This window comes from Pholcus phalangioides, unplaced genomic scaffold (assembly GCF_987345545.1).
Source record: "Pholcus phalangioides strain wild (caught in Gottingen) unplaced genomic scaffold, Ppha-v1.0 ptg000005l_1, whole genome shotgun sequence".
Taxonomy (NCBI): Eukaryota; Metazoa; Arthropoda; class Arachnida; order Araneae; family Pholcidae; genus Pholcus; species Pholcus phalangioides.
In genome coordinates, this window is record NW_028301598.1 from 7,093,429 (window position 1) to 7,119,334 (window position 25,906).

General features: G+C 40.5%; 1 protein-coding gene across 3 annotated transcripts in view; it reads left to right on the forward strand.

Annotated features, from left to right (window-relative positions):
- LOC149085814 (regulator of G protein signaling 7-like) overlaps nt 1-25,906 on the forward strand; it is a 76,477-nt gene that overhangs the window by 20,336 nt on the left and 30,235 nt on the right. For all 3 annotated transcript variants that reach the window (XM_089232240.1, XM_089232241.1, XM_089232242.1), the window contains exons 3-8: nt 4,840-4,890; nt 7,245-7,351; nt 7,474-7,525; nt 10,026-10,167; nt 11,367-11,448; nt 11,583-11,657. In XM_089232240.1, coding sequence (XP_089088366.1) covers nt 4,840-4,890; nt 7,245-7,351; nt 7,474-7,525; nt 10,026-10,167; nt 11,367-11,448; nt 11,583-11,657 — 509 coding nt within the window. The remainder of the gene's footprint in view (nt 1-4,839; nt 4,891-7,244; nt 7,352-7,473; nt 7,526-10,025; nt 10,168-11,366; nt 11,449-11,582; nt 11,658-25,906) is intronic.

The following is a 25,906-nucleotide window of genomic DNA, read 5'->3' on the forward strand; positions in this document are numbered from 1 at the left end:
GTTAGAGATTCTCCATACCATACCAACCGAGAACAGTCCAGCCAGCACTAGGCTACTTCACTTACCAGCAATATCAGCCCTTGTCCCTGTGTGAAAAGACTGGATTTGCCTGAGAAGATTTTCAATTAAAAATAAAAACAGTTTCATAACTGCATGGCCTTGCCGTTGTTGATCGGCTGACAATGCCATTGCTAGTTACTCTTATATTATAGTCAATTTTTATTTTTTTATTTTTCCTTTGTTTCTGCTTCCCCCCCCCCTTTTTTTTACTATTATAATTATGAGTTATTTCAAATTTTAATGTAATTTATTCGTGCTCGAATTCGTTAGAAATTCTCAGAGGCGGGTTTACAAGTTGCAAGTAAGGTCAAGTATTAGTACGGTCATCGAGCTTATATTACTGGTGGGAGCGTCGGTCCGCTGCGGCGGGGTCAACATCGAATGCAAGGAAATCACGTGACTCGTTGAATGACACAGTTCCTGCCTGCAATTTCCCCACATTGAAATGTATAGTTCAGTCTCTAAATATTGCGTTTTAAAAATAAGAAAAAAGAAGATAAAAGGATAGAGAACTCTCCAGTGGCGTCGGAGCCGGGGGTGCTGTGGGTGCTCGAGCACCCACGGAAGTTTGTAAAACGGGTTCGAGCACCCACAGAATTGATTCAGAAATCGAAATTTCCTACATGGGACTCAAGACGAGCACCCACAAGTTCGAAACACTTCCGACGCCCCTGGAACTCTCTCTTGTAAAGATGAAAAAAAGATTAAATTATTTATTTCATTAATACTGAAATAATTTCTTTCATTAATGCTAGAACAACTTCTTTCGTTATTGCTGAAAAATTTCCGTCATTAGTTCTGGAATTTTCTTCCATTAATTCTGGAATTATTTCTATCATTAATTCTAGAATTATTTCTTTTATTAATTATAATTTCTTTTTCATTACTTTTGGAATTATTTCTTTCATAAATTCTGGATTTTTTTTCTTTCATAAATTCTGCATTTTTTTTCTTTCATAAATTCTGGATTTGTTTCTTTTACCGATTCTGAAATTATATCTCGTTAATTCTGGAATTATATCTCTCACTGATTTTGGAATTATCACTTTCATCAGTGCTGAAATTATCTCTTCCATTGGCCGGCTTGCCGGTTTGAGTTTTTTTTCCAGCACGCCCACGATCTCACGATCAATGAGCTTATATCGCAAAAGCGACAGAGCCTGGGCGTGCTCGGTTCTATACTATACTATCTTTTCCATTAATTCTAGAATTTTTTCTTTTATTAATTTTAAAATTATCTTTTTCCTTAATGCTGGAATCATCACTTTCATTAATTTTGAAAATATCACTTTCATCAATGCTGAAAATTATCTCTTTCATCAATGCTGAAAATTATCTCTTTCATCAATGCTGAAAATTATCTCTTTCATCAATGCTGAAAATTATCTCTTTCATCAATGCTGAAAATTATCTCTTTCATTAGTTCTGGAACTATCTTTCATTAATTCTGGAATTATCACTTTCATTAATTCTGGAATTATCACTTTCCTTAATTCTGGAATTATCACTTTCCTTAATTCTGGAATTATCTTTCATTAATTCTGGAATTATCACTTTCCTTAATTCTGGAATGATCTTTCCTTAATACTGGAATCATATCTTTCATTGATTTTGGAATTATCTCATCGATGCTGAAATTATTTCTTTCGTTTATTGTTTTAAACTCCTATTTATGCCATAAGAAAATAACGGGGATTGCATGTGTTTTCACCTAGTCACGTGATCTTCCGACAAATGATGTTGGCGACACCGTTCTCAGCACTGCTAAGGCGAAGACTGCTGACGTCATACTCCCTCCAGTAATATAAGCTCGATGGAAGTACTGCTATATATCTTTCAGCTCAGAAGTGAGAAACTGGCAGTCAATCAACATATTTATGAGTGTATACATATAAAATAACATGTCTCCTGACTAATTAATTGACTGATTCACTGGTTCCTCATCGTCGAGCTGAAATCGCTGAAGAAGGAATATGAAATTTGGTCAGTACTTTTATTTCATGATGTAAAGACTCACTAAGAAGGAATATTTCAAAATTCAACCCATGGGGTTGAGCTATAAATATGAGATTTTGTCAGTAGTTTTGTTTTATAAAGTAGGACCCGCTAAGAATGGATTTTTCATAATTCAACCCCTAAAGGGGTCTTTAAGGGGTAATTTTCAGATTACCAAATCAACGCGAGCCCCAAAGCAATATGCTTTGTGTTGTTCTACAACTAGCCCTCGGCTGACTGGAAATGTTCTGCGGTGAAGATCCCTATAATAGTGTTTTCTACAATTTTCTTAAAAATTCTTCCGGATTGTTCTGCAGCAGCACCAATTTTTGCTCCTTTGGGGTACGCGAATGAAGTCGCGGGTAACTGCTACTTCAATTATAATTTCCTTCCCGGTGGAGGAACATTTTTGAAGGGAATACTTGCTTGCTGTTCACTTCCCGAAGTGGGCGATTAACATGATCCAAAATCATGCTGTATAACTCGTATCGGTGTCAGAGTATGGAATCGAATCTCCCCCCCCCCCCCACGAGTGCTGCAAATTAAACTATTCTCGGGGGGAAAAATCGATTAGGATCGATCGATGATTGATGATCATTCATTTTTATCAAGGTAGGAAAAAAATCTGTAGCTTTAGTGATCAAATCCTGGAACCGAAAAAGTCATTTTTCAATAAAAGAGATGCTTTTCTTCCTCTGACGGTAGAGTTGATTCCCGGAAATCACTTTCCGTATAATTCCACTCCTCTTTTTTTTTTTCTTTCTTTTCCTTAAAACGGATCGATAGCGAACGGAACATCCGCTTTGAAACCGGAAGTGACTGTAAATTGAGGGGAGAAATAAATCTCCATTTTTTTTTTCTCTGTTACGGATTGAGGATAATCGCGTCAACGGTCGACTCGTGGACAATTTGTCGTCCTTTTCTTAAGACGTCCGTCAGCCATCTATTACCTACAAAACGGCCGTAGATTGACTCTCCATTTTCCCTTCACTCACACATTCTATAGTCGAGTGATGGATCTGTTAGCTGTCGAATAGCCCAAACGGCTGAAGCGGGAGAGCGTAATTTTAAAATGGAGGCATTTTTGTAATGTTCCGCTACTGCCGTAATTGTAGTGAGACCTTTTTTTTTTATATTAAAGTCGAAGACCACTAAAATTTGCGTTTTGCAGTTAGTAAACCAAGTTTATACGCCGAAATGAAGTTTTACCGCACTACTCCCATTCCATTATAATTTTCTTGACGACTCATTCCTCAAATTTTTCCCCGTGCTCATACAGGTATTCATATAGCCTGCTTAGCCCTTGCCCCCCACGAATACGCCTCTGTCTTGAGTCACTCACATACTTCCACACTTTCATGTTCACTTTTTTGGTCATTCGCATACTTGCACACTTTCTTGGTCGCTCTAACTTGGTTACCCCCATTTTCTGGGTCACTGAGTCATTTACATGCTTGAATACGCTGTGGGTCACTATTCTGGTCGCTCACGTGCTTTGCACACTATCTAGATCACTTTTTGGTTGCTCACTGATCTCGCTCTCTGAGTCACTCTCTTGACCATTTACATGCTTGTACATACTTTGGGTCACTCTCTTGGTAATCCACATGCTTGTACACGCTCTAGGCAAAGCGGTCTTAACGCATGGGCACACCCGGGCACCTCAAGTGCACAGGGGGGGGGGGGGGCCTCATTGTCACGAGATCTGGCTACAATTTTCTAGAGTAAGTATATTTCACAGGTAATTTCATGTCTACATCTATGGTGTAAGTACTACTGAACTGCGACGTTTTTTCCATTTCCAATCATTGGAATGCCGAAGAAGAAAAAGTTACCTTCGCTTTTTGTATAAAATTGTCAATAATATAACTGATGACTGCTATTTTCTTCAACTTGATTTTTCTGTGCTAATTGGAAATAGGCCTGTTCGGCGGACTTTTCGCCTCCCTAAACCCCGAACAAATATTTTACGACGTTCCCAAATTTTAGATGTGCAATATATATAATCAGTGCGATGTGAAACCCGATATGTTCAATTCAACTATAAGAGAATTTCTTAAAAGTTATGTGTGAGTATTGAATATTCATGTTATTTGCTTTTCCGTATGTATTTCTATTGTTCCACTCGTTTTTGTTTTTTTTGTAGTTTGTTGTATTTGTGTTTTTGTATTTTTCTTCTCTTGCCCATCTCTGTAATTGAGCAATCCTTGCCTGTTGAGACATGAATAAATAAATAAATAAATACAGGTATAGCCAGTGTGCCTCAAAAATATCATTGTCCGGAGCTTAAGACTCTCTTAAGACGGCCCTGGCTCTAAGTCACTCTCTTGAGAGATCATTGACATGCTTATACACGCTTTCGGTCTCTCACCGAATTGGTCATTTGCCTTCTAGGCCACTCTTGGTTGATCACTGACTCAGTCTTTAAGCAGAGGCGGATTTTTGGTTTCACCGCTTTTTTGGGTACAAATTTTGCCGCACTACTCCCATCCATGTCACCAATTTTCTTGACCGCGCATTCCTCTTAATTTGCCAGGGTTAATTAGCAGGCTATAGCCCGCTTATCAGCTCTGTAAATACGCCTTTGGTCGTATAAAACACCATGCCAACACAATCTTTGGTAGTAAATACTCCCATCTTGAACTAAACAACATATGCTCTCACAAACGGGAGAAAACTAATAGATGGCGCTCATTAGGGTCAAATCGAAGCGTTTTCAGAGTCATCATAATTCATGGCATTCTTGATTCTGAATGTTTAAAAGTCTACGATTTTTTATCGCAGGTGCAGACCTAATCAACTGGATGATGAAGAAACTGGATGTCGAAGATCAAAGTAGGTATCATTCCAATATTTTGAAGAGTTTATACAGCCTGCTGCATGCACATACTTTAATACTGTTAATATAGGTACATGTCTCTCTTTCTCATCACTGACCCCAGATTTTTTTTTCCCCTTTCTGCATATTAATCAAAATAAACAACTCGCAACAATTAAAGGTAGACTTATGTTAAATCTATGGAATGAATGGTGTTATCGAGAATTAAGTAAAATACAGGGTTTTTTGCTCCCAATCGACGTGGTGTCAAATTGTAATGAAATGTTTCACTTGGCAAGTAGATAAAGGATCAAATCCGATAAATTACTACTGTCTATTCATCAATGTCGCCAAACAACGCGTTAGGGGATTTATTTAATTGCAAAATGGCTGCGATTCATAAGATGTCGTTAGGTGCTACCTAATGTCCACGACTCTATCCTATCTACAATCGGTGGACGAGTCCCTGTCGCGTGTTACTAACTTATGATAGTAATTTAAAAATATGGGTAGACTTGCTATAATACCCGGGACTGCCCAGGTTTTCTTCCATTATTGGGAGGATTGAAAAAGTGACAAAACATTATAAAGGAATAAAATATTATACATAGGTCTATACCGCACACCAACTCCGGTCATATATATGGCCATACGGCAATTTCCAACCAGTGGAGTTGGATGGGAAATGAAGGCTCCATTCGTCGGTGGTCGTCCCAGGCTCGGTAGGGAAAGAACTTGCTTCTGACGTTCTATGCCTGGATTCGAACCCATGGACTTTGATGGTAACATTCGTAGTGGAAGACGAGCATGTTATCACTGCCCCACTCGGGCGCCATAGGCCTATACTGACAGCATTAAAGAAGTGGCAAACCATTGTAAAGGCGTATACTTGTCTGAAACGTATTGTTTGGGAACCACGGTAATGAAAGTGAACATCCCAAAAGTCATTGTTGAGGCCCAAATACCATTGATTTTTTTTTTGCCCATTTCAGTCATCTGCCTTGCTCTAACGAACTTTTAAAGTAGCCTATCGTTCAAGTCGAGCCCTGTTTAGCCTAGTTGCAGACTTTGGTGAAGATCGGGATAAAATTGTAGATTTGTATAGAGAACACACACCACACACACACAGAAAATCATATGCAAATATAGGTAGACTAGCTATAATACCCGACAAACCAGTCACGGCCCAGGCTCTGTCCCTCCAGGGATATAAGCCTTTTACCCTTGCGGGTTGGGTCGCGCTGGGGAGTAGCTATAATACCCAGCGCTGCTCGGGTTTTCTTCAATTACTGGGATGATTGGAAAAGTGACAAACCATTATAAAGTATAAACTATATAGTTCTGGCCGCATTAAAGAAGTGACAAACCATTGTAAAGACATACATGTCTGAAACGCATTGCTAGGGAACCACGATAACCAAAGTAAATTTTCCGAAAGTGATTGTTGAGACCGAGGAACCATTGTTGTCCTCTAATTTTTTTGCCCATTTCGGGTATTTGCCCTGCTCTGTCGAACCTTTGAAGTAGTCTACCGTTCACGTCGGGCCCCGTTTGGTACATATGCAAAATTGGTGACGGTCTAAAGTTGTAGATTTGTATGGAGAATATACACACACCCCAGACAGAAAATAAGTAGCACCCAGAGCGCTCGATGCTCGTGTCAGATTTTTTGTTAGCGAGCACTTTCGCGTCAGAATTAGACACCCTGTACAAATTGCATTCAAGGATTCAGATCATCCTGATTTCAGACAAACGTATGTCAAACTTTCCGTAAGGCTACTGTTCCTATGGTCGAAGACCTATGTCTTAAATAGTGATGTTAAAAAGTACTGATAGTCTGTCGCTTGAATTTAGGAATGTGGACGAGGTGAGATGCATGTGTGGTTTAATAGTAATCCGTGGCTTGAATAGTGATGTTGGAAAGGACTGTCGACCGATTTCTGGATTTTTCTGCCCTAGATTACAGTGGATAATGTTTAAAAATAAAACGAACATATCGTGGACTATCGCTGAACCGGAAAAACACAAATTGTGTGTGAAGTTGAACACAGTTGGTGCGAGTCTTGGTTGGCTGCATGGACCGTCGCATTCAAGCACGACGTCTTTCTATATTGGCATTTTCATATTTACGCTGAATTCAGTGATCTCTCACTTATACGTTACTCTCAGTTATAAGACGATTTTCTGTACTCCCGGTCAAAGACAGCATAATAATGCTATTCACTTATACGTCACTCACTTGTTTTTTTCCCTTGCACAGACGCATAAGTGATAGATCAATGTATTTCGATGAATATATTTTGCATTTTAATCACTTTTTCCTCAAAGTTTATAGTTACAATAATGTATGATTTGTGGTCTTTTTTTCCAGCCGAAGCCCTGCACCTCGCCCACCTGATGTCCGCACACGGATATTTCTTCCCCATTGACGATCATGTGCTCACTGTGAAAGCCGACGGGACGTTTTACAGGTTCCAGGTCAGTTGTGCGAACTAAGCGTTTTTTTTTTTCGATTTCGCTAAAATGTGTGCCCGACGATTATCTATATTCTTCAGTGCGTTTGTGTTTTAATTTGTTTCTCTTTGTTTTTCTCGATCTAGACACCTTACTTTTGGCCTTCGAACTGCTGGGAACCAGAAAACACGGATTACGGTAAGTTTAACTCTAAATAAAAAGGTTGGTGCATTTGATAGAAGAGAACGAGCCATATCCGCAAAATGGCAGCTTCACGTTTCATCTCAATTAACTACTTTGCTTTCGAAGATGTTCGTTTCGGGTAGAATTGCCAAGATGTTACGATAAGCCATGAAGGGCTCCTCCAAACCTTGCAGAGCAGCAAACTGATGGTTGAGACCTTAGCTAATATATCACCTTTGTTCTGCTCCGCAGGCATGCAAATACAGGAACTTTAGGGTGTAAAAAAACTTTGAGGAGTCTTGTAAAGGAAAAACAAATAGTCAAACTTGGTTATAAGGACATCTAAGATTTTGTGAAATTTTGTCGTTATAACCAAGGTATCATTACAACCGAGGTTGACGTTTACAATACCTTAAAAATATGAAAAATATAATCAGATGCAATCAAATATTGTATATGAAGTTGAAATTTCATTACGATTAGGGACCTTATTTCATCGAGAAAGATGTGGGAAAACCGAATCATAAACACGGGGAATCGCTAATTCCAGCCAAAAATGTTGTCAATTTTCAGCGAAATGCCAATTATTGCTTATAAACAGCACTCGGTGATAAATTAAGTACTACAGTAAGTATGCAATGAATTAAAGTGCACTTTTTTTTCTTTTTTTTTTACAAAAGAAAAAAATTTATGAATAGTCATGCGTATTATAATTTCTTAATTATACAAATTACCTTCATCTTCGATTTCAATAAATGTTATAAATAAAAATGATTGTACAGTGTATTTAATTATAAATTAAAAATAAGCTTTGTTGAAAAACACTGAAAAATGGGACATTTTTATAATAAAAGTCGGAAAGGGCAAAATTACGGGAAATACGGGAATACCCATTTGCGGGATTTCTATATTCTTGAATATCCATCGTTAGGTAACAGTAGAAAAACAGCCGAACATCCGCTGTTTCCGAACTCCGATCCCGAACATTAGCTCTCACTCTTAAGATTTTCTTGAGAAAAAGCTATAACCATAGAAATAAAAACGACGAAAAATGTGTTGTTATATCCGAAGTCGTTGCGTTTTCATCGTCGTTATAAGCAATCAGCTGTGACCGCCAGTTATTGACGTTACAGCCGAACTGTCGTTACAACCGAGGTCTTTATTACCGAGTTTGACTGTATGTTAGATTCGTTCATGCTCTAGGTCTAGTTTTGATCTTCGAATCCCGTTCCCATGAATGGATGTCTTTTAAGCGCAAATTTTTTTATGTAGACGTTCGGGATTGGCTTATTCTAAATCAGGAGTGCACAACCTCCGGCCCGCGGGCTAAATGTGGCCAGCCAAGGTTCCACCTGCCGGCGACAGTTTTTCCTGTAAAAAAGCATCAATGCACTCAACATGATATTCAATCCTTACGGGAAAATACGAGATAGTCAAGAAAACAAATTTTTCAAAGGTAAGCAAAGTAATAACAGAAAAATTGCCAATGGGGGAAAATGAAGAGCGCTACTGTACAAATCGTAGTGGATTAAAATGTAATTCACAAGAAAAAGATTTTAGTTGGACAAATATGTGAGATGAATATTCACTATTATGAATATAACAACTATTATTATGAGTAGATAAGTATTGCGTAAGTAGTAATGAGTATAGTAACTATATATGTGACCATTACTATTAATATATGATTACCAATTAAATTATGATCATTATAGTCAAAATAAAAGATTAAAAGTTAGGAAAATAATCCTCGATTTCAGTTAAAAATAAAAATTCAACAGAAATTCTTTGAAAATACAGGAAAAAGCGGGAAATTTTCATAAACAAAAGTTGGGCGTTAAAAAATTAGGACGATGAGCATGGAAATTGCAGGCCATATGGTCATCGCATCATACCGCTCGCGGATGTTTCTGATCCGCGGACTGAAAAAGGTTGTGCACTCCCTCTTCTAAACCATAAACAGGCTCGGGTGAAAACAGTAAAACTACCCACCTAATCCTATGATGATGGCTGTCTTGGGGTCCGAATTCAAAGGGTATGATGAATGTCTCGCCTCTGAGAACAAGACGAGGAAGAATATTTTAACCTCTGGCATCAATGAAGCCTGGCCGTCTTATTCTTTGTTGACTATTCAAATTGTCAAATGTTTTAAACCATTTCTGTTAAGTAATCTAATGTGAATAGCGTACCAGCTTTACTGTTTTGGAGATCCTGGAGAACCCTATCCATCCGGCTTCCATAATCCCCATTGTCAAAATATAATAAATTTGTTTTTTACTTGATGTTGCAGTGAAACAAAGCTTTGACGCAGATTCGATTTTAAACATTCTTGATTTTGAAATGTGTCATGTGTTTGCTGTAGGCAGCACGTTCTACTATCCTATCTCACAGGTGGTTTTAATGTTTTGACTCGATTTTGTATGTAGGTAATGATTTTTATAAGTTTACGGGAATGAGTTTTGTTGAATGTATGTGAATTTCCTTGTGTAACGACTTGTATTCGTGACTTCGTCAGCCGTTTACCTGTGCAAGAGGACGATGCAGAACAAGACGAGGCTAGAACTCGCCGACTACGAAGCCGAAAACTTGGCTCGACTCCAGAAGATGTTCTCCAGGAAATGGGAATTCATCTTCATGCAGGCGGAAGCACAAGCAAAGTTAGTTTCTTTTTTTTTTATATAGCACTTATCTTTTTATTAAACTTTTCTTATTGTGGACACGGCCCAGATGTCTTCAAAATCTTAGAATGTGCGTGTATGTGTTGTGAATCTAACGGGATGTGTGTTTCAGGAATGCTTGTTATGTGTTCAAGTAGTGCTGCCATCTGTCTTCCGAATTTGGAAGCAGACTACTCAGCTGGTTAAGTTTTGCTTGTTATGTTATGCGTGAATTTTTTTTAATGTTGTATACCTGATTGCTCTCTGTGGAGAGACTCTTTTAAATTCGGCTCGCGCGTTCGCACCTCGAAGTTGGAAATACAGAAAACCTACTTCAGACGACTACCACTATGCCATCAGTGAGGTTCGAGCTTGGGTCCTCGTGAGTGCGAGGAGGGCCGTATAATAAGGGTTATCTCATGAGGCACCAGAGTAGGTACTAGCTGACGTCATCGCTCTGACAGAACCACAGAACCGGTTCATTGCAATTGGCTATCCTGGTATTTCAAAGTTGCGCTTTAGTTAAAAGTATTAGAGTAGTGACGTCACGCATCTGATCCGAGACCACGCTCACTGAGCCAAGGCGGCAAGAGAAACTTCGAAGGGATGAGACCGCCCTTACTATATATCCCTGGATGCGAGTCTATCACGATGCCCACACGACCGCGATCCTCAGTAAATTATACTAGGGTGCCACGGATAGACGTTGACTCTGGCAAGGGAGCAGCTGATGAAAGTTTGTGAACAATTGATTAAAGGTTGGTCAAAAACACGTGTTCAGGTATGAATTGTGGAAAAAAATAGTGACAAGTCAGTGGTTAGTGAAGCTTCGCCTGTTTTTTGGATATCAAATAGGATCGAGTCGAGCTTCTCGAGTCATGAGTACCGTTTCATAGTCTTGATCAGTTCCAGCTGAGTCATTGTTTGCACGCATGTGACTTTCCGGATCCAACCGAGTCGAAACCCGATAAGAATTACCGTTAATAATACAGACGTATACCAAACGAGCACAAGCAAAAAACTGGCAGGCCTCTTGACGAGCCCGAGTAGCGTGTACCCGCCTTGGAAATACTCAATTCACAAAATGCCCCAAAGTCTGCTTTGCGTAATAATCCAATAATTTTATTGCAGAAAGATTGGCAATGAATTTAGCTCTATCAATATTATTCTCTCACCAGTTCTTTGTTTGATTCAAACAGGGTGGACAAGAAGCGAGACAAACTTGAGAGAAAGGTTCTGGATAGTCAAGAACGAGCCTTCTGGGATGTCCATAGGCCCGTGGTAAGATATTACGTATATATAGTGTACATCATCATGTCATTTTTAATACAGTAATATGCGTTTTATCCATCGAAACCATATGTGCGTGAGTGTATATTACACGCGAGCCTGTTTTCCCTCTCTCTCTTTTGCAGCCAGGTTGTGTAAATACAACTGAAATGGACATCAAGAAGGCTTGTAGAACGAATAAGCCTTTCAAAAGTGCCAAGGTGAGTAGCCCTTCCATAAAGTTCTTTATTTAAGTTCTTAATTTCAAGAAAACTATTTTTGTAAGTCATTACAGCATTAACATCACATATCCATCGATGATGTTCAATATATCCCCTCGTGGTGAAAAGAGCTTAGGGTGAAAGAGGAGAGACTATTCCGATTGTCTGTCTTTCGATTCCACATTTTAAAATACTTGGATCAGAAAGGGCGTCACATGACCTATCATTTAATGCCGTAATTTTCCGAGAAAAAAACACTTCCTAAAACCGTTTTATCGTACGTCTAAAGTCAGATTATTCTTAGCTTATGAATCGCGACCTAAGATGGGTCGTACGAATCCATTTACCATCCGGTTATTTATCCATTTGTTGCGCCACTGGTTTCAGGAGTGTTGTAATGATTTTGGTGTCCTGAACTGGGTCCCAGACACTTTTTTGGTGTCGCATCGCTCTTCCACCGTGGCATAAACCCTCTGGGTGACTAGCTTATATCTCTATGGCAGGATTCTCAAACTGTGCCCCCCCCCCAACCTTTGTCAGAGGCGCCGCTTTGACAAAGGTCTTTCGAAAATGTTCTTTGTTAAACAGCTCTGGGAAGCCGGCGGAGCTCGGGGATAAGTATTGAATAGTGGAAAAGAAGCGCTGCGGTTGGATAAAGTTTGAGAGCCCCTGCCCTATGGGAACAGAACGGGGGTCGAGGTCGGTTTCAGGTTTTTGCAATGCGAGTCCGTCACTCTGAACACTCGACCACCACAGCGATATTTGAATTCAAAAATCGGGGAAGTTGGGGAAAAAACAAAAGAACACAGCTTCTTTCCGTTATTTATGCTGTTCTTTCCCAACTTTGCTTCGATTTTTGAATTCAGGTAATGTTATATATCTCTTCTAAGATTTAGGTGCCATCGCATTAGATTGCTATTGAAAGCAACGTGAGAATCGTAACACATTTATTACTTCATTCGAGTTGAAGTGAACTTTCTCATTATTTACTTTTTTTCTGGTTTTTTTCACTGGAAGAGGGCACTTTCTTTCTTTCAAGCCGAGCACAACTCAGGTCTATCACCATCTGTGGGGGATTTACTACCTAGTGAATTGTGCCGGAAGTGTACCTAAGTGTCTGAGTGCGTATCTAGTGTTGTGTTTGATTTTTCAGTGCTGTCATCTATATTTCAGAACTGAAGTGAGTGATGTGTTATGATTGAATTGCATTTGTACTGTTTGTAGGTCTGTTGCTCTCTGTGGTGTGACTTTTTAAAGGGGAGATCAGATCGCATTCGCGCCTTGAAATTGGGAACCACAGAAAACCAACATCAGCCGACCACCACTGTGACGACGGTGCAGTTCGAACCTGGGACTTCACAACGCGAGTCCGTCACTATGACCACTCGAGAAGAGAGCACTGGTTTGGCGCGCTTATAGTAGCACATCCGCCTTGTCAGAATTCGTTATTACTTCCATCACGTCCGAAACAACATTCGCCAATGACTATCTTCAGAAGATAGGATGATTGTTCATCCATCGTTCCATCAGAGGGACATATTCTTTGCACGCCAAATGGTGCTCTTTACCGGTGAAAAAAAACGCATTGTAAGGCCGGTATTACACTGTAGAAGCTCTTTGACAAAGGTCTTTTATAAAATAAGTTTGACAAAGAAATGTAATAGTGTAATGGTAAAGTTTGATAAAAGACGTGCTTCATAAATGTGGGCGTGGTAGCCCAGGTCGATAAGATACTCGCCTAAAGTGCCAAAGGATGTTTAGAGGTGTCGCGAGTTCGATACCCAGTTCGTCCTTGTCATAAAACTTTCCTGAAGCAGGGGTACAACAGAAACGGCGACATGATCGCAGAAAAAATTGCTCCCGCAGGGAGTCCCTCCATCGAGGGGTTAGTGCACCAACCTCTCGATGAGTATAAAAAACAAGCCTGCCGTTCGGAATAGGCAATAAATTGTAGGTCCCGGTATAATTAGACCTCGTGTGCATAAAATTAACGTGGTGCGACAAAAATGATCAATGCTTCATAAAAGTTTCTTTTATCAAAGAGCTTTCTTATCCAATATCTGATAAAAGATTTTTTGATGCAAGTCCATATAGCGAGGAGGGTCCAAAAATCTTTTACAAAACTTTATAGCGTAATACCGGTCTTTATAAAATAAGTTATAATGAGAAATGCTGTGTGAAAAGGAATTTATAGCAATGTGTTGTTTTCGCCTAATAGCACTCTAATTCGATTGCGCACCAACATCGCCTAAATAGGCCGCTAGAGCGTAAATTTATCACTTCCACTCACTTATATTTAGTTAGAAAAGGGTTTAATGTGTTGCATTACCCCTTAATGAGTTCAAAATCATCCGGTATAAGATCCTTTCTCTAGGGTGGGCAACTTTTTTTCGTAATTTGTGAGACCACTTTCGATGCGCGTTCGACTGTATGAACTTTAACATCTAGACCAGTGATTCTCAACCGGTGCTCCGCGGAGCTCTTGGGGCCCCGTGTGAACTCTCCAGGGGCTCCGCGGCCGCTCGAGGAAAATATTTAAAAAAACTGTAAATTTGAAGAAAAAAAATAATTATTAATGTTTTTGAATAATAAAAAGTAAATCAGTAACTTTGATGGAGAAATAAAAAATATGCCTACGGGGCTCCGCCATAGGCATTATGTACTAGAAAGGGCTCCGCGAGCCAAAAGATTGAGAACCGCTGATCTAGACCATGCGTACCATTTCTATGGGACAATTTCGGTTAAAATATCCATGTCTTCTATTTTTGTTAGGAATTCCTCAAGAGTTCATGCAATACACCTTTTCCTCTTCGTGCGGACGTCATTGTATCACATACATATAGGACTTTCAGCATGATTGGCGGTCATCCTTATCCCCAATGTTTTTTTCGTTTCGGCATTTCTAGTTGGGTGATTTCGAGATGAAATACGAAATAAAAAACAGATTTGATCAGAAAATATGTCACAATTATTGGTAAGAAGGCCTACCATACTAAATATAATTTAGGTAGCCTGCAGGACTATCATTCATAAGAAAAAAAAAATCTTTCAAAAATTGGAAAGAGTGTTTTTTTTTTAATAAGAAAAAAAGTAAACAGAATTCCTTTCATTTCTAACGGCCGTGTGTCGGCCACCCAGTTTTATACACAGTGTGGAACTTCGGTTAACGAGCTTAATTCGTTCCGCCAACGTGCTCGTTATCCGAATAGCTCGTAATTCGAATCAAACTTCCCCATAGGAAATAATTCGCATAATTCGTTCCACAATTATTCATTCACATAAAAATGACTAATAAAACCGCATTCAATCGATAATTAAATACAATAATAATTGTACACAATGCAATAAAATAATAATTTATAATAATTGTACACAATGCAATAAAATAATAATTTATAATAATTGTACACAATGCAATAAAATAATAATTTATAATAATTGTACACAATGCAATAAAATAATAATTTATAATAATAATAATAATAATAACAACATAATATAAATAACGCCATAAATAAACATACAAAATACGATAATGTTTACAAATTAACTTTAAACGACGAAAGAGTATCGTTTAGGACGATTTTTATAGACTCCTTGTTGTTAGCAAACTTATTCTTTTTGCGTGACTTTCAAAAAGAACCTTATCCCATGACACTTGCTTTTGCCTCTTTTTTAGGATTTCTGGACAATGGTGAATTGCAGTGTTCGTTGGAGACATTGCACGTTGCTACAGTTTTATTTGGGTGGTTCTTTTCTACAGAGTTCTGTAGAGATTCCCACATTTTGCAAATCTCTCTAATCTCATTTTATGTGAGGGACTCCTCCTTACTTTTCGTTTCCTTCTTACCGTCCATAAACTCTTGCTGGTGCGTGCAAAAGAGATCCATAACTTCATCTACCGTCAACTTCTAGACATTTTTCCCCACTAGTTCTTGAATACCATCTTCATGAACCTCCAGTCCATGGTTTCCCCCCCAGCACAAAATCTCTTCTACGAGTAGTGGCTTTTGTTAATGAGTTAGCCCCCCTCAAAGCCACGTTCAATAATACAATCAGCCCACTGTTTTTTTCCAAGCAGGATTTAAAAAAACTGCATATACGCATTGCTGCTATGCTACATCTAGTTTCGTATCGTAAATATCCACACTCGCACGTGTTAATTTTCCGATTGAGGCACGCTAACCGGCGACAGCGAGGAAGAATATTACACAAAATTCTATAACACGCGTGTGGACAAAAGTAAAAAAACCATCAGCTCAGTTGTGATAACGTGAAAATAATTTAAAAAGCGTAAACATTTTGCTCGTAATGCTCGTTAACCAAGTCAAAATTTGTTGAAAATTTTTGCTCGTTATGCGAATTGCTCTTTAACCGAGAAGCTCCACTGTACTTCGTAACCGATAAGAACTTGCACGAAGCATCAATCTATTGCATGGTCGTTTATTTTGCAGACCTCGCAACGCTCCTATTTTTCCTACTTTGCAGAAATGTCCTCCTATTTTCCTACTTTCGCCGCAATCGTCCTTTTTTTACCTCAATTCCCTCGTATTATTCCTATTTTATCCCTCCCTTCTTTTGTTTACAACCAACATCTTACTACGAAAATTCTAAGAAACCGCATAATGTCACTGCTTTCCCCCATATTCGCATCACAACTCGCTACTGAAAAAGATAGGAAAAAAATAGAAATAATTTTTTTCAGTTCCACTGGAGTAGGGAAAATAAGGAAGAAATGCCAAAAAACAGGGAAGGGGGGGGGGGAGATACAGGCTGTCCACGAGAGAGATTCCAGGAGAGGCTAGGATTTCTCTCCCTGGATCCCGTAACGAGCGTTCATCCCTAACGGAACAGAGCCTGGGCCGCGTCTGGTTTTACGGGGGGAGGGGGGAGACGATCCGATTAGTCACTAGTTGAACAGTTTTTTTTAACCTTCAGAAAATAACTTTCGGGTGTCTTTATGTGAGATATTATGTCATACATGTGCTCAACCCGTGCCCTAAATGTGGCCTGCCTCACGTGACCCCGGTACACTTACAGATAAATTAAGTGGCTCGCGGCGCATTCTTACCTTATTTAAATGACCCGCGGCATATTTACAGATCACGCAAGTGGCTCGCGACGCATTCTTTTTTCAATTAAGTGACCCGAGACGAATTTCCAGATCACACAAATAACCTGCAGCCCTGCTCTAGATCACTTAATTAAGTGGCCCGCAACACGTTTTCAAACCAATGAAGTGACCCCCACACTCTTCAAAAGGTTAAGCTGAAATGTGCCGTAAGTCATTCAGGTGGTTTGAAAGTGTGTCGCGGGCCGTTTGATTCATATGGAAATTTGCCACAAGTCACTTGAATGATCTGAAAGTGCGCAGCAGGGCCACTTGAGTAGTCTGGAAATGTATCAAGCGAGCCACTTAAATAATCTATAAAAAATGCATCGGGCTACTTTAAAGCGTTAATGTATCGCAGACCATTGGGTGATCTGCGTGCTGCGAGCCACTCAAGTTATCTCGAAGCTTGCCGCGGGCCACTCAAATGATCTGTGCCTCCAGCCACTTGAAGTAATCTGCAACTGAACTACGTGCCACTTGAGTGAACTGGGGGTTTGCCGCGGGTAGCTCAAGTGATTTGGAAATGTGCTTGGAGTCATTTATGTGATTTGGATATATGCTGTTGGCACCTTAAATGATCTGGAAATGTGCCCCACTTAAATGATTTGATGATCATTCGTGGGCCACTTGTGTGGTTTTGTTATTCATCCTGGGCCACATCAGATAACTCCGAGGGCCATGGGTTAGAATGTGTATTTAGGCATACTAGGTTCGTGTTTATGCTATTGACGTCTGCAATCGTCTTTGAAAAAAAAACAAAACACATTCAAGAACATACGCAGGCCATTCTAACCGTTGTATCCTTCGGATATAGTGTAACTCCAGGAGGTGTTACATCAAGGATGTTCAACATTCAGTAGAGCGTAGGCCATTTCATTGATTTTGAAATGTGTCGCGGATCACTTAAGCTGACCTGTAAATATTTCTGGGTCGATTGAGTGCTCTGGAACTGTGCCGCGGCGATCTGTAAATATACTGCGACATATTTACTGATCGGGAGAATGTGCCGCGGGTCACTTGAACGACATGTAAATGTACCGCAGGCCACTTGAGTGGTCTGGAACTCTGCCGTGAGTCGTTTAAGTGTTTGTGAACAGTGTCACTCAAGTGATCCAGGAATGTGCCACAGCTCACTTAAGTGAAGTGGAACAGCAGCCCGAGTAACTTGAGTTATCTGAACTGTGCCGCGGTGGTCTGTAAATGTGACGCGAGCCATTTGAATGACCTATGCATGTCTCAAATGCATTGCTATTAAACCATGGTACCCAAAGTAAACATTCCGAAAATGATCGTTGAGGCCCAGAAGCCATTGTTGCGTGGCATTTTAACCCATTTGAGGGCATTTGCCCAGCTCTGACGAACTTTCAAAGTAAGCTATCGTTCAAGTCGGGTCCCGTTTGGTATATATGCAAAATTTGACGACGATCGATCTAAAATTATATTTTTGTAGAGAACACACACACAGAAAATAAATTATATATATATATATATACTAGGGGGGCTCTGCCCCCCCCTGCCGCCCAACCTACCCCCCCCCCCACTTCTCTTCCCAACATATCTTGTTTATTTCGTCCCACTTCATCAGCGTGCTATGGAAAGGGGAAAGGGACGTGTGAAAGCACCAGCTTACTGAAGAAGCGAATTTTAATAAAAATAATAATAAAGCAACAAAAAACAAATGAGATTCATCAAGTACCCCCAGAAAACTTCCCCATGGGGGTCCCCAGATTCAATTCGCTGAATTTCAGTGGGGCCTCACACTGGATATATCTGGGCTACCGATGTGTTGCAAATTTTACAATGTTAAACCACAAAAATCAATGAGATACATCCAGGGGCACCGAATTACAACCTGCCAACATTTCCATGGAGCCCTGACCTGGAAGCTTGTCGGACGCCCCCCCCCCCCCTTGTGAGAATTTTTCATTTTTATCAATTTTACAACAAATAAAATCCAGGGCCCCACATCCAGTAGCGGGGACACAATATGCAGATTTTCAGTGGGGCCCCAGACTGGGTATATCTCGGGCTTCGGCTGTTGCAAATTCTACAACAGAAAAGAATGAGATTCATCCAGAGCCCCCAAAATGAAACCTGTAAACATGGGGCCCCCGACTTGGAAGCTTGTCGGTCATCCCCCGGTGCGATTGCCATGAAAAATTTTCATTTGTATTCGTTTTAATAATGAATAAAATCCAGGGCCCCAAAATGAAACCTGTAAACATGGGGCCCCCGACTTGGAAGCTTGTCGGTCATCCCCCGGTGCGAGTGCCATGAAAAATTTTCATTTGTATTCGTTTTACGAACGAATAAAATCCAGGGCCCCCAAAGAATTACCCGGGACACCAATTCGCATACTTTTGGTGGGGCCCCAGACTGGCTTTATCTCGGACTTCCGCTGTTGCAAATTCTACAACAGAAAAGAATGAGATTCATCCAGGGCCCCCAAAATGAAACCTGTAAACATAGGGCCCCCGACTTGGAAGCTTGTCGGTCATCCCCCGGAGCGAGTGCCATGAAAAATTTTCATTTGTATTCGTTTTACCAACGAATAAAATCCAGGACCCCCAACCAATTACCCGGGACACCAATTCGCATACTTTTGGTGGGGCCCCAGACTGGATATATCTTTTGCTTCCGCTATCGCAAATTTTTCAACGTTAAAGCAGCAAGAAAACAATGACATCCATCAAGGGCCCCTGGAAATGAAAACTTTTTACTTATACGTGAAATCTCCCCCGGGTACCCCGACCCTGTGTTGGGAACACTGCTGTTGTGTGTATATTATACATACCTCTCGGCATGGACCCCCCCCCCCCTCCACAAGGGCAGGGCGACAGGGGCCACAACGATTCTTATCACTTTTTGATTTTTCACACTATAAATTAATCACAGAGGGGCCCCTGAAAAGCTGGTTTGGGGGCTCGAAATCTAAATTCCAGCCTAAGGGCTCTGCTGTAGGATGTAGGAGCCTCTCGGTACATGCACATAACATGGTCCCGATGGGTCAAATGGGTCCCGTTATGTGCTACAGTTAAATGAATATTTGACCTATAATCGTAACCGACTTCCGTAACACAAAAACGTAACAGATTTCCGTCACTCGGTTGCTTAGCAACAGGCCCTTTTCAAGTTTGTGATTTTATATTATAGAGTAGATATATATATATATATATATATATATATTTTTTTTTTTTTTTTTTTTTTTTTTTTGAAGGATAAAACGCCATGTTAATAACGAAGAAGAAAACGCAAGGAAAAAAATTCGTTTTAATGAAAAATTCTCTTCAGTTCAGTAACAACCGTTCGAAGAAAAACGAATTCTTCCAAAAGATCTTAAATTCCAAGAAGAGGGGATGCGGCGTCGAGTTCTTGAAGAGCAGAGAGAGAGAGAGAGAGAGAGGGTCCTTCGCCATGTTCTGGTGAGAGAGGGAGAGATTTTTCTCCTTCCTTGATCCCTGGGAACTATTTATAGATAAGGAAATTTATGGCCCTTTCACGGCACCGAAGAAAAGTTTATTCTTCGGCCCCGCGTGAAAAGTGCGTTTACCCTCCTTATCCTCAAGGAGGCTCCGACCTCCATTCCGCCCTCCTTTGGGCACCAACGATTACATGAACGTATTCCCTCAAGGTCAAGACTTCGGTGATTCCACTATAGTAGAAACCGAAGAGAAATGCAAACAATTCACAATACGGGGAGGGGTTGGCCAAATGCTTGCGCTTCCTGTTTAAAGAGATATAATGTAATATATACACACACACACGCACACAAGATGTTTATTCTTCGCTATGTGTGTGTGTGGATGAGGCGCTGTTCTTTTTTATATGAGAGCACGTTTTAAAACGCTTTCCGTTCTCTCCTGTATTTTATGGCGAACATCTTATAAAAACTATTAATAATAAAAACTGGGAAATATGGAATTTGAAAGATATTTTTATCGGAAGAGATCAAACACATCGATAGACGTCAGGAACCATCGACATCAGCAACTTTACTGCTCTCTGTCGAACATGTCACCTTCTCCCCACAATGGTGGGGCTGACGGCTTCAGGGGGCCCTGGACGATTTCCATCATTTTTGTTTTTTCACGTTATAAATTCATGATGAAGGCGCCCTACTTCAGGATGTTTTCCCGTGTTGTCAGACAATGTTTGCTGAACAAAATTTTTAATTCAACCATCATATGGGGAAATGGGAAAGCACGTAAAATTTGAACAAAATGAAATGATTCTTTTTAGATCAAAAATATTCTTCCTTTAAATAGAAAACCTTAATCCCCACCCCCTCTTTTCTTATTTCTCTGCGGTGTGTGCGGTATCGTTTCACTTTACGACGTGAATGTAACCCTCTCCCCTGTGTAGAAAAGCTCCTATACATAAATTCACACGTTTATTATGAACTAAATATAATAACCTATTTTATGCGCGTTCAATTAAATTGATAAAATTCGCAAAATTGTAAGCACTTTAATATTTATTGATATAAAACTTAACATAAAAACACGCACACTTCTTACCTTTGAAATTACACTCATGTCCATAAATTAAGGGTAATTCAGAATCTCACGGAAATCGAAATCTAAAGTAAAAATTTCACATTTAGAATGATCACACACATCTGCAAGAATGATATGTAAATTTCAGGAAGCCACCAGATGATGCCGATAGTACTTCACAATGACGAGAGTGTAAGAGGGGGGTATATAAGGAATGGTGACAAAGAAGTAAAATTGTTCACGAGAGTTCTGTAAGGCGCTCAGTGCCATAAGCGAATACATACACAGAGGACGCATGTGGATGATTTTTTACGTGGTAGAATTATCGGCCGCCTGGAATGAGGGCGTACCCAGATGGAAGTATCCGAGGAACTTGGAATTGCCCAAAGTGTCATCTCTAGGCTTTGGCAACGATTCCAAGATAACGGAAATGTCAGTAGACGTTACAGTACAGGTCGCCCCCGAGTTACAACGCCGAATGAAGACCGGTATTTGGCAGTAACTGCCAAAAGAAGCAGACGGAGCACAGCATCCGACCTGTCTCGTCAGCTACCTGCAGCCACGGGTACCACAGTTTCAAGGCAAACCGTGTACAGACGTTTGGGAGATATTGGTCTATATGCTCGCAGGCCTGTCACATGTGTTACGCTCACGGCAACTCACTGTCGGCAGCGATTAGCCTGGAGTAGAGAACATGCAATGTGGACATCGTCACAGTGGGCTTGTGTGATGTTTTCCGACGAGTCCAGGTTTAGTTTGCAGTCTGATTCACGTCGGACTTTCATATGGAGAACGCCAGGTACCCGTTACCACCACGACAACATCATTGAACGACACCGTTACGGTGGTGCAGCATTGCACGTTTGGGGTGGAATTATACTGGGTTCCAGAACAGATCTGCATGTTCAAACCGGAACCATGAAAGCCCAAATTTATCGGGACATCATTCTGGAACAACATGTACGTTTGTTTAGGGGTGCCATGGGCGCAAAATTTGTGTTTATGGATGACAACGCCCGTACTCACCGAGCAAACATCGTAAATGAATGCCTTGAATCTGAGGATATAACCCGTATGGAATGGCCAGCATTCTCACCTGACTTGAATCCGATAGAGCATGTGCGGGACATGCTTGGCCGACGAGTTGCAGCCCGTCGACCACCTCCTACATGTGTACCGGAACTTCGGAGAGCATTGCTTGCTGAGTGGAGTGATCTTTCCCAAGATCAGATCGATAATTTGATACTCAGCATGCCTAGGCGTTGTACGGACTGTATTTCATCGCATGGGAGACATGCAATGTATTGACCATCATACCAACCATGTAATAGAGATATTTTTTACAATTGCTCCAGGGAGTAAAAATCGTAGTTTTTATGAATGGTATCATACATACACCATCGTTTTTGTTCTTTATCTTTTGTTTAATAAATGGGCTTTATGAATAAGTAACATTTGTTTTGTTTCTGAACCTTTATTTGCTAGAGCTGGCATTATCCTCAGTTTATGGACATGAGTGTAAATGAATAGGGGCTAGAAGGCCATTTAAGATCCCCCCGAATAAATTTTAGGGGAGTCTGAGCTCTTCCAATAATTAGTGATTAAACATTAAACCATGCGTACGCGCTTCGGTCCCATGTATACGTGGCGACTAGAAACTTTCACCCCCCAGTGCTTTCTCCTTGTAGGTGACTCTGTCTGGTTTCACGCCAGGTTTACATTGGCACCCGCGAATGAATATCATACCACTATTTCATGGTCATAAGAAAAATCATTCGACTATATAAATTTGGACGATAGTGATCTCTGCTCAGCTAAATAACTGCAAGTGTACCTCTAGGCACTTAGAGGTTGGGGGCTATCGTGGCTAGAGAACCGATTATCTACCAAGGGGCCGCAACTAGACACTCTTTCAGGCGGAAAACATGCATTATGCCTCTCTCATTTGGTTTTGCATAACTTTAAAAAGTGAATTTAGCGCCTCCTCTGGTCCACCGCCCGGGGCATTAGATCGACCTGTATTATTCTCCTGGCTTAGAGGCGGGGTCTGCGAAAACTCTATGCCAGAGGGTTCAATGCCAGAATTTTAGAGGTCTTGGCATCCCCCCCCCCCCACATCCTGCTGCAGAGTTCCTAAGCTAGGATCTTTGGCGGGATCCACCGTAGTAAATTTTTTTTTTAAAAGTGATAAGAGAATATCGTCCCAGGCTAAAGCCCTGTTAGCCCCACCCTTGTGGGGAACGTGGGTCTTCGACAGAATTTTAAGCTGTTTGCTTTGTTAATGTTAACTCAAACGTTAAAGTCGAAATTTAGGCAAAGTATTTTTATCCGCTACAGTGATGGTCAGCTGAAGTTGGTTTTCTGTGGTTCCCAACTTCAAGGCGCGAATGCGAGCCTCTAAAAAGTCTCGCCACAGACAGCAACATACCTACAAACAGTACAAATGAAATTCAATCATAACACATCACTCACTTCACTTCTGAAATATAGATGGTAGCACTGAAAAAACATCTTTCCTGTGGTTCCAACTTCGAGGCGCAAATGCGAGCCGATCTCCCCATTAAAAAGTCTCGCCACAGAGAGCAACAGGCCAACAACGATAAATTATTCAATCATTACACTTCACTCATAGTTAGAAAAACTGGTGGCAGATGGCAGCACTACACATAACAAGCATTACACAGGAACAAACTTCACGCCAGGTTTCACTACACGTACATTCCCGCATGTACCAATTCGTTAGAGGTTCCGCAGAGGAATATGGACGAGGTGCATGTGTGGTTTAGTTGTAGCACTAAAAAATACATACGCAGCTACACTTCCGGTGAAGGAAAGAAAGTTTTTCTATCCCGTTTTTTTTGCGGCCCGGTGCGGCCGCACCCTTTTCTCAGAGCATAAACTGAAATATATTGTTCCAGTTAATTTTCACAAGACTTCGAGATCGCAAAACAAGAGAAACTGGATCACTTTGATCCAGTTTATCAATTCTCCTGAAGATGCCAACCACTAGTGTTGGGGAAACGTTGAGAACAAACTCAACCGGACGACGGTCTTCGAACCCGAAAAAACAATTTTTATCAAATGATGGCCGCGAAAACCTTATAAACTAAACACAGACGTATTTACAAGCTAATCAGAGAGAGCTAACAACTTTCTCGTAAAGTTCAATCACAACTGACTTTTCGAGTCTCTCTAATCTGGAATCTCTCCTCTCGTGTGATCTCCTCGCTATTTATAGCTGTGGTCGAAACTTCGAGAAAAGAATATTCCACAAATTTCTTTTTCATAGTACCAAGTTTGTGGCGCCACTGTCTGGAGGGGCGGATCTCTCTGGAATGTTCTCGGCCAACCGCACGTCTTTGCGCTAAACCGAAACCGGTATCAAATGCAAACAGATTTCGATATTTTTGAGAGCTGTAACAAATCGCGTCATCTATTATCTATAGATCATACCAATATTCAAACAGCTACAAGCGGATAAAGATTTTGAATTTTTAATAAAATTTTATTGCAAATTTTCTCCAATTTATATATATGGATATGCCTTTTTCGATAGTAAATCGACTAAAAATAAACAGAAAAATTAATGTATGAAAAAATATTCTGCATAATGTCATACCTCAAAGATATATTGTAGGTACAAGGCCACAACTAGATACTTTGTCACAGGGCAAGCACACATTTTGGTGCTCCCGTGTAATGTAGAAGAAGCCGTTAAAAGATTAATTTAGTGCCCCCCCCCCTAGTCCAGCGCCCGAGCACCAGGCCCGTCTGCTCCTCCTTAGTTGCAGCCCTATAGGTGCATTAATTTTTTGTGCATAATCCGTAGCATACAGGGTCGCAACTAGACACTTTGTCATCCGGGGCAAGCCACAATTTTGCTGCTCCTTGAAAGTAGAAGAATCAGTCAATGGGCGCCCCTTCTGATCCAGCTCCCAGAGCACCACACCTCTAATTGAGGTCCTGACAGCATGTAATCCTACACATGAAGATTTTCCGAAAATGATATTTCCGAAAATGATTTTCCGCTGTCCATACAAAAGTTTGCAACAGCTAGCTGATGCAAAGATATATTTTGGAAAGAAAAAATTCAACTGCCCCTGCAAGGAATCGAACCCATGTCCTTTCACTTTCTGGGTGAACGCCTAAGACCACTATACTACAGAGCAAACGAATATCTCAACCTTTCCTTGGAGCTCGTGTGCATTGAATGGGACCGTACATGGACGATCGGACCTAACTCAGGCCAAAGCTCACAATTGCTGGCAGTGCCACCAGATGGCAACTTATCCGAGGATGATGTCACTCTTCGCTATCCACACAAAGGTTTTTAACAGCTGGCTGATGCGAAGATATATTTTGGAAAGAGAAAATTCAAGTTCGAGTGGGTTCGATTCCCCCCAAGGGCAGTTGAATTTTCCCTCTTTCCAAAATATATATCTTCGCATCAACCAGCTGTTAAAAATCTTTATACGAGGATTTCGATACTCTAAGGGGAGAAAAATTATCATGATCTGCATGTGAAAATTTCATTCACCAATTGTGAAACCTCTTGGAATAGAAGTTGTGGTTGGTCAAGATTTTTTAGAGGAAGGAAAAATTCTACTCACATCTGTTTTTTTTTATTTTCTACAAGTGAA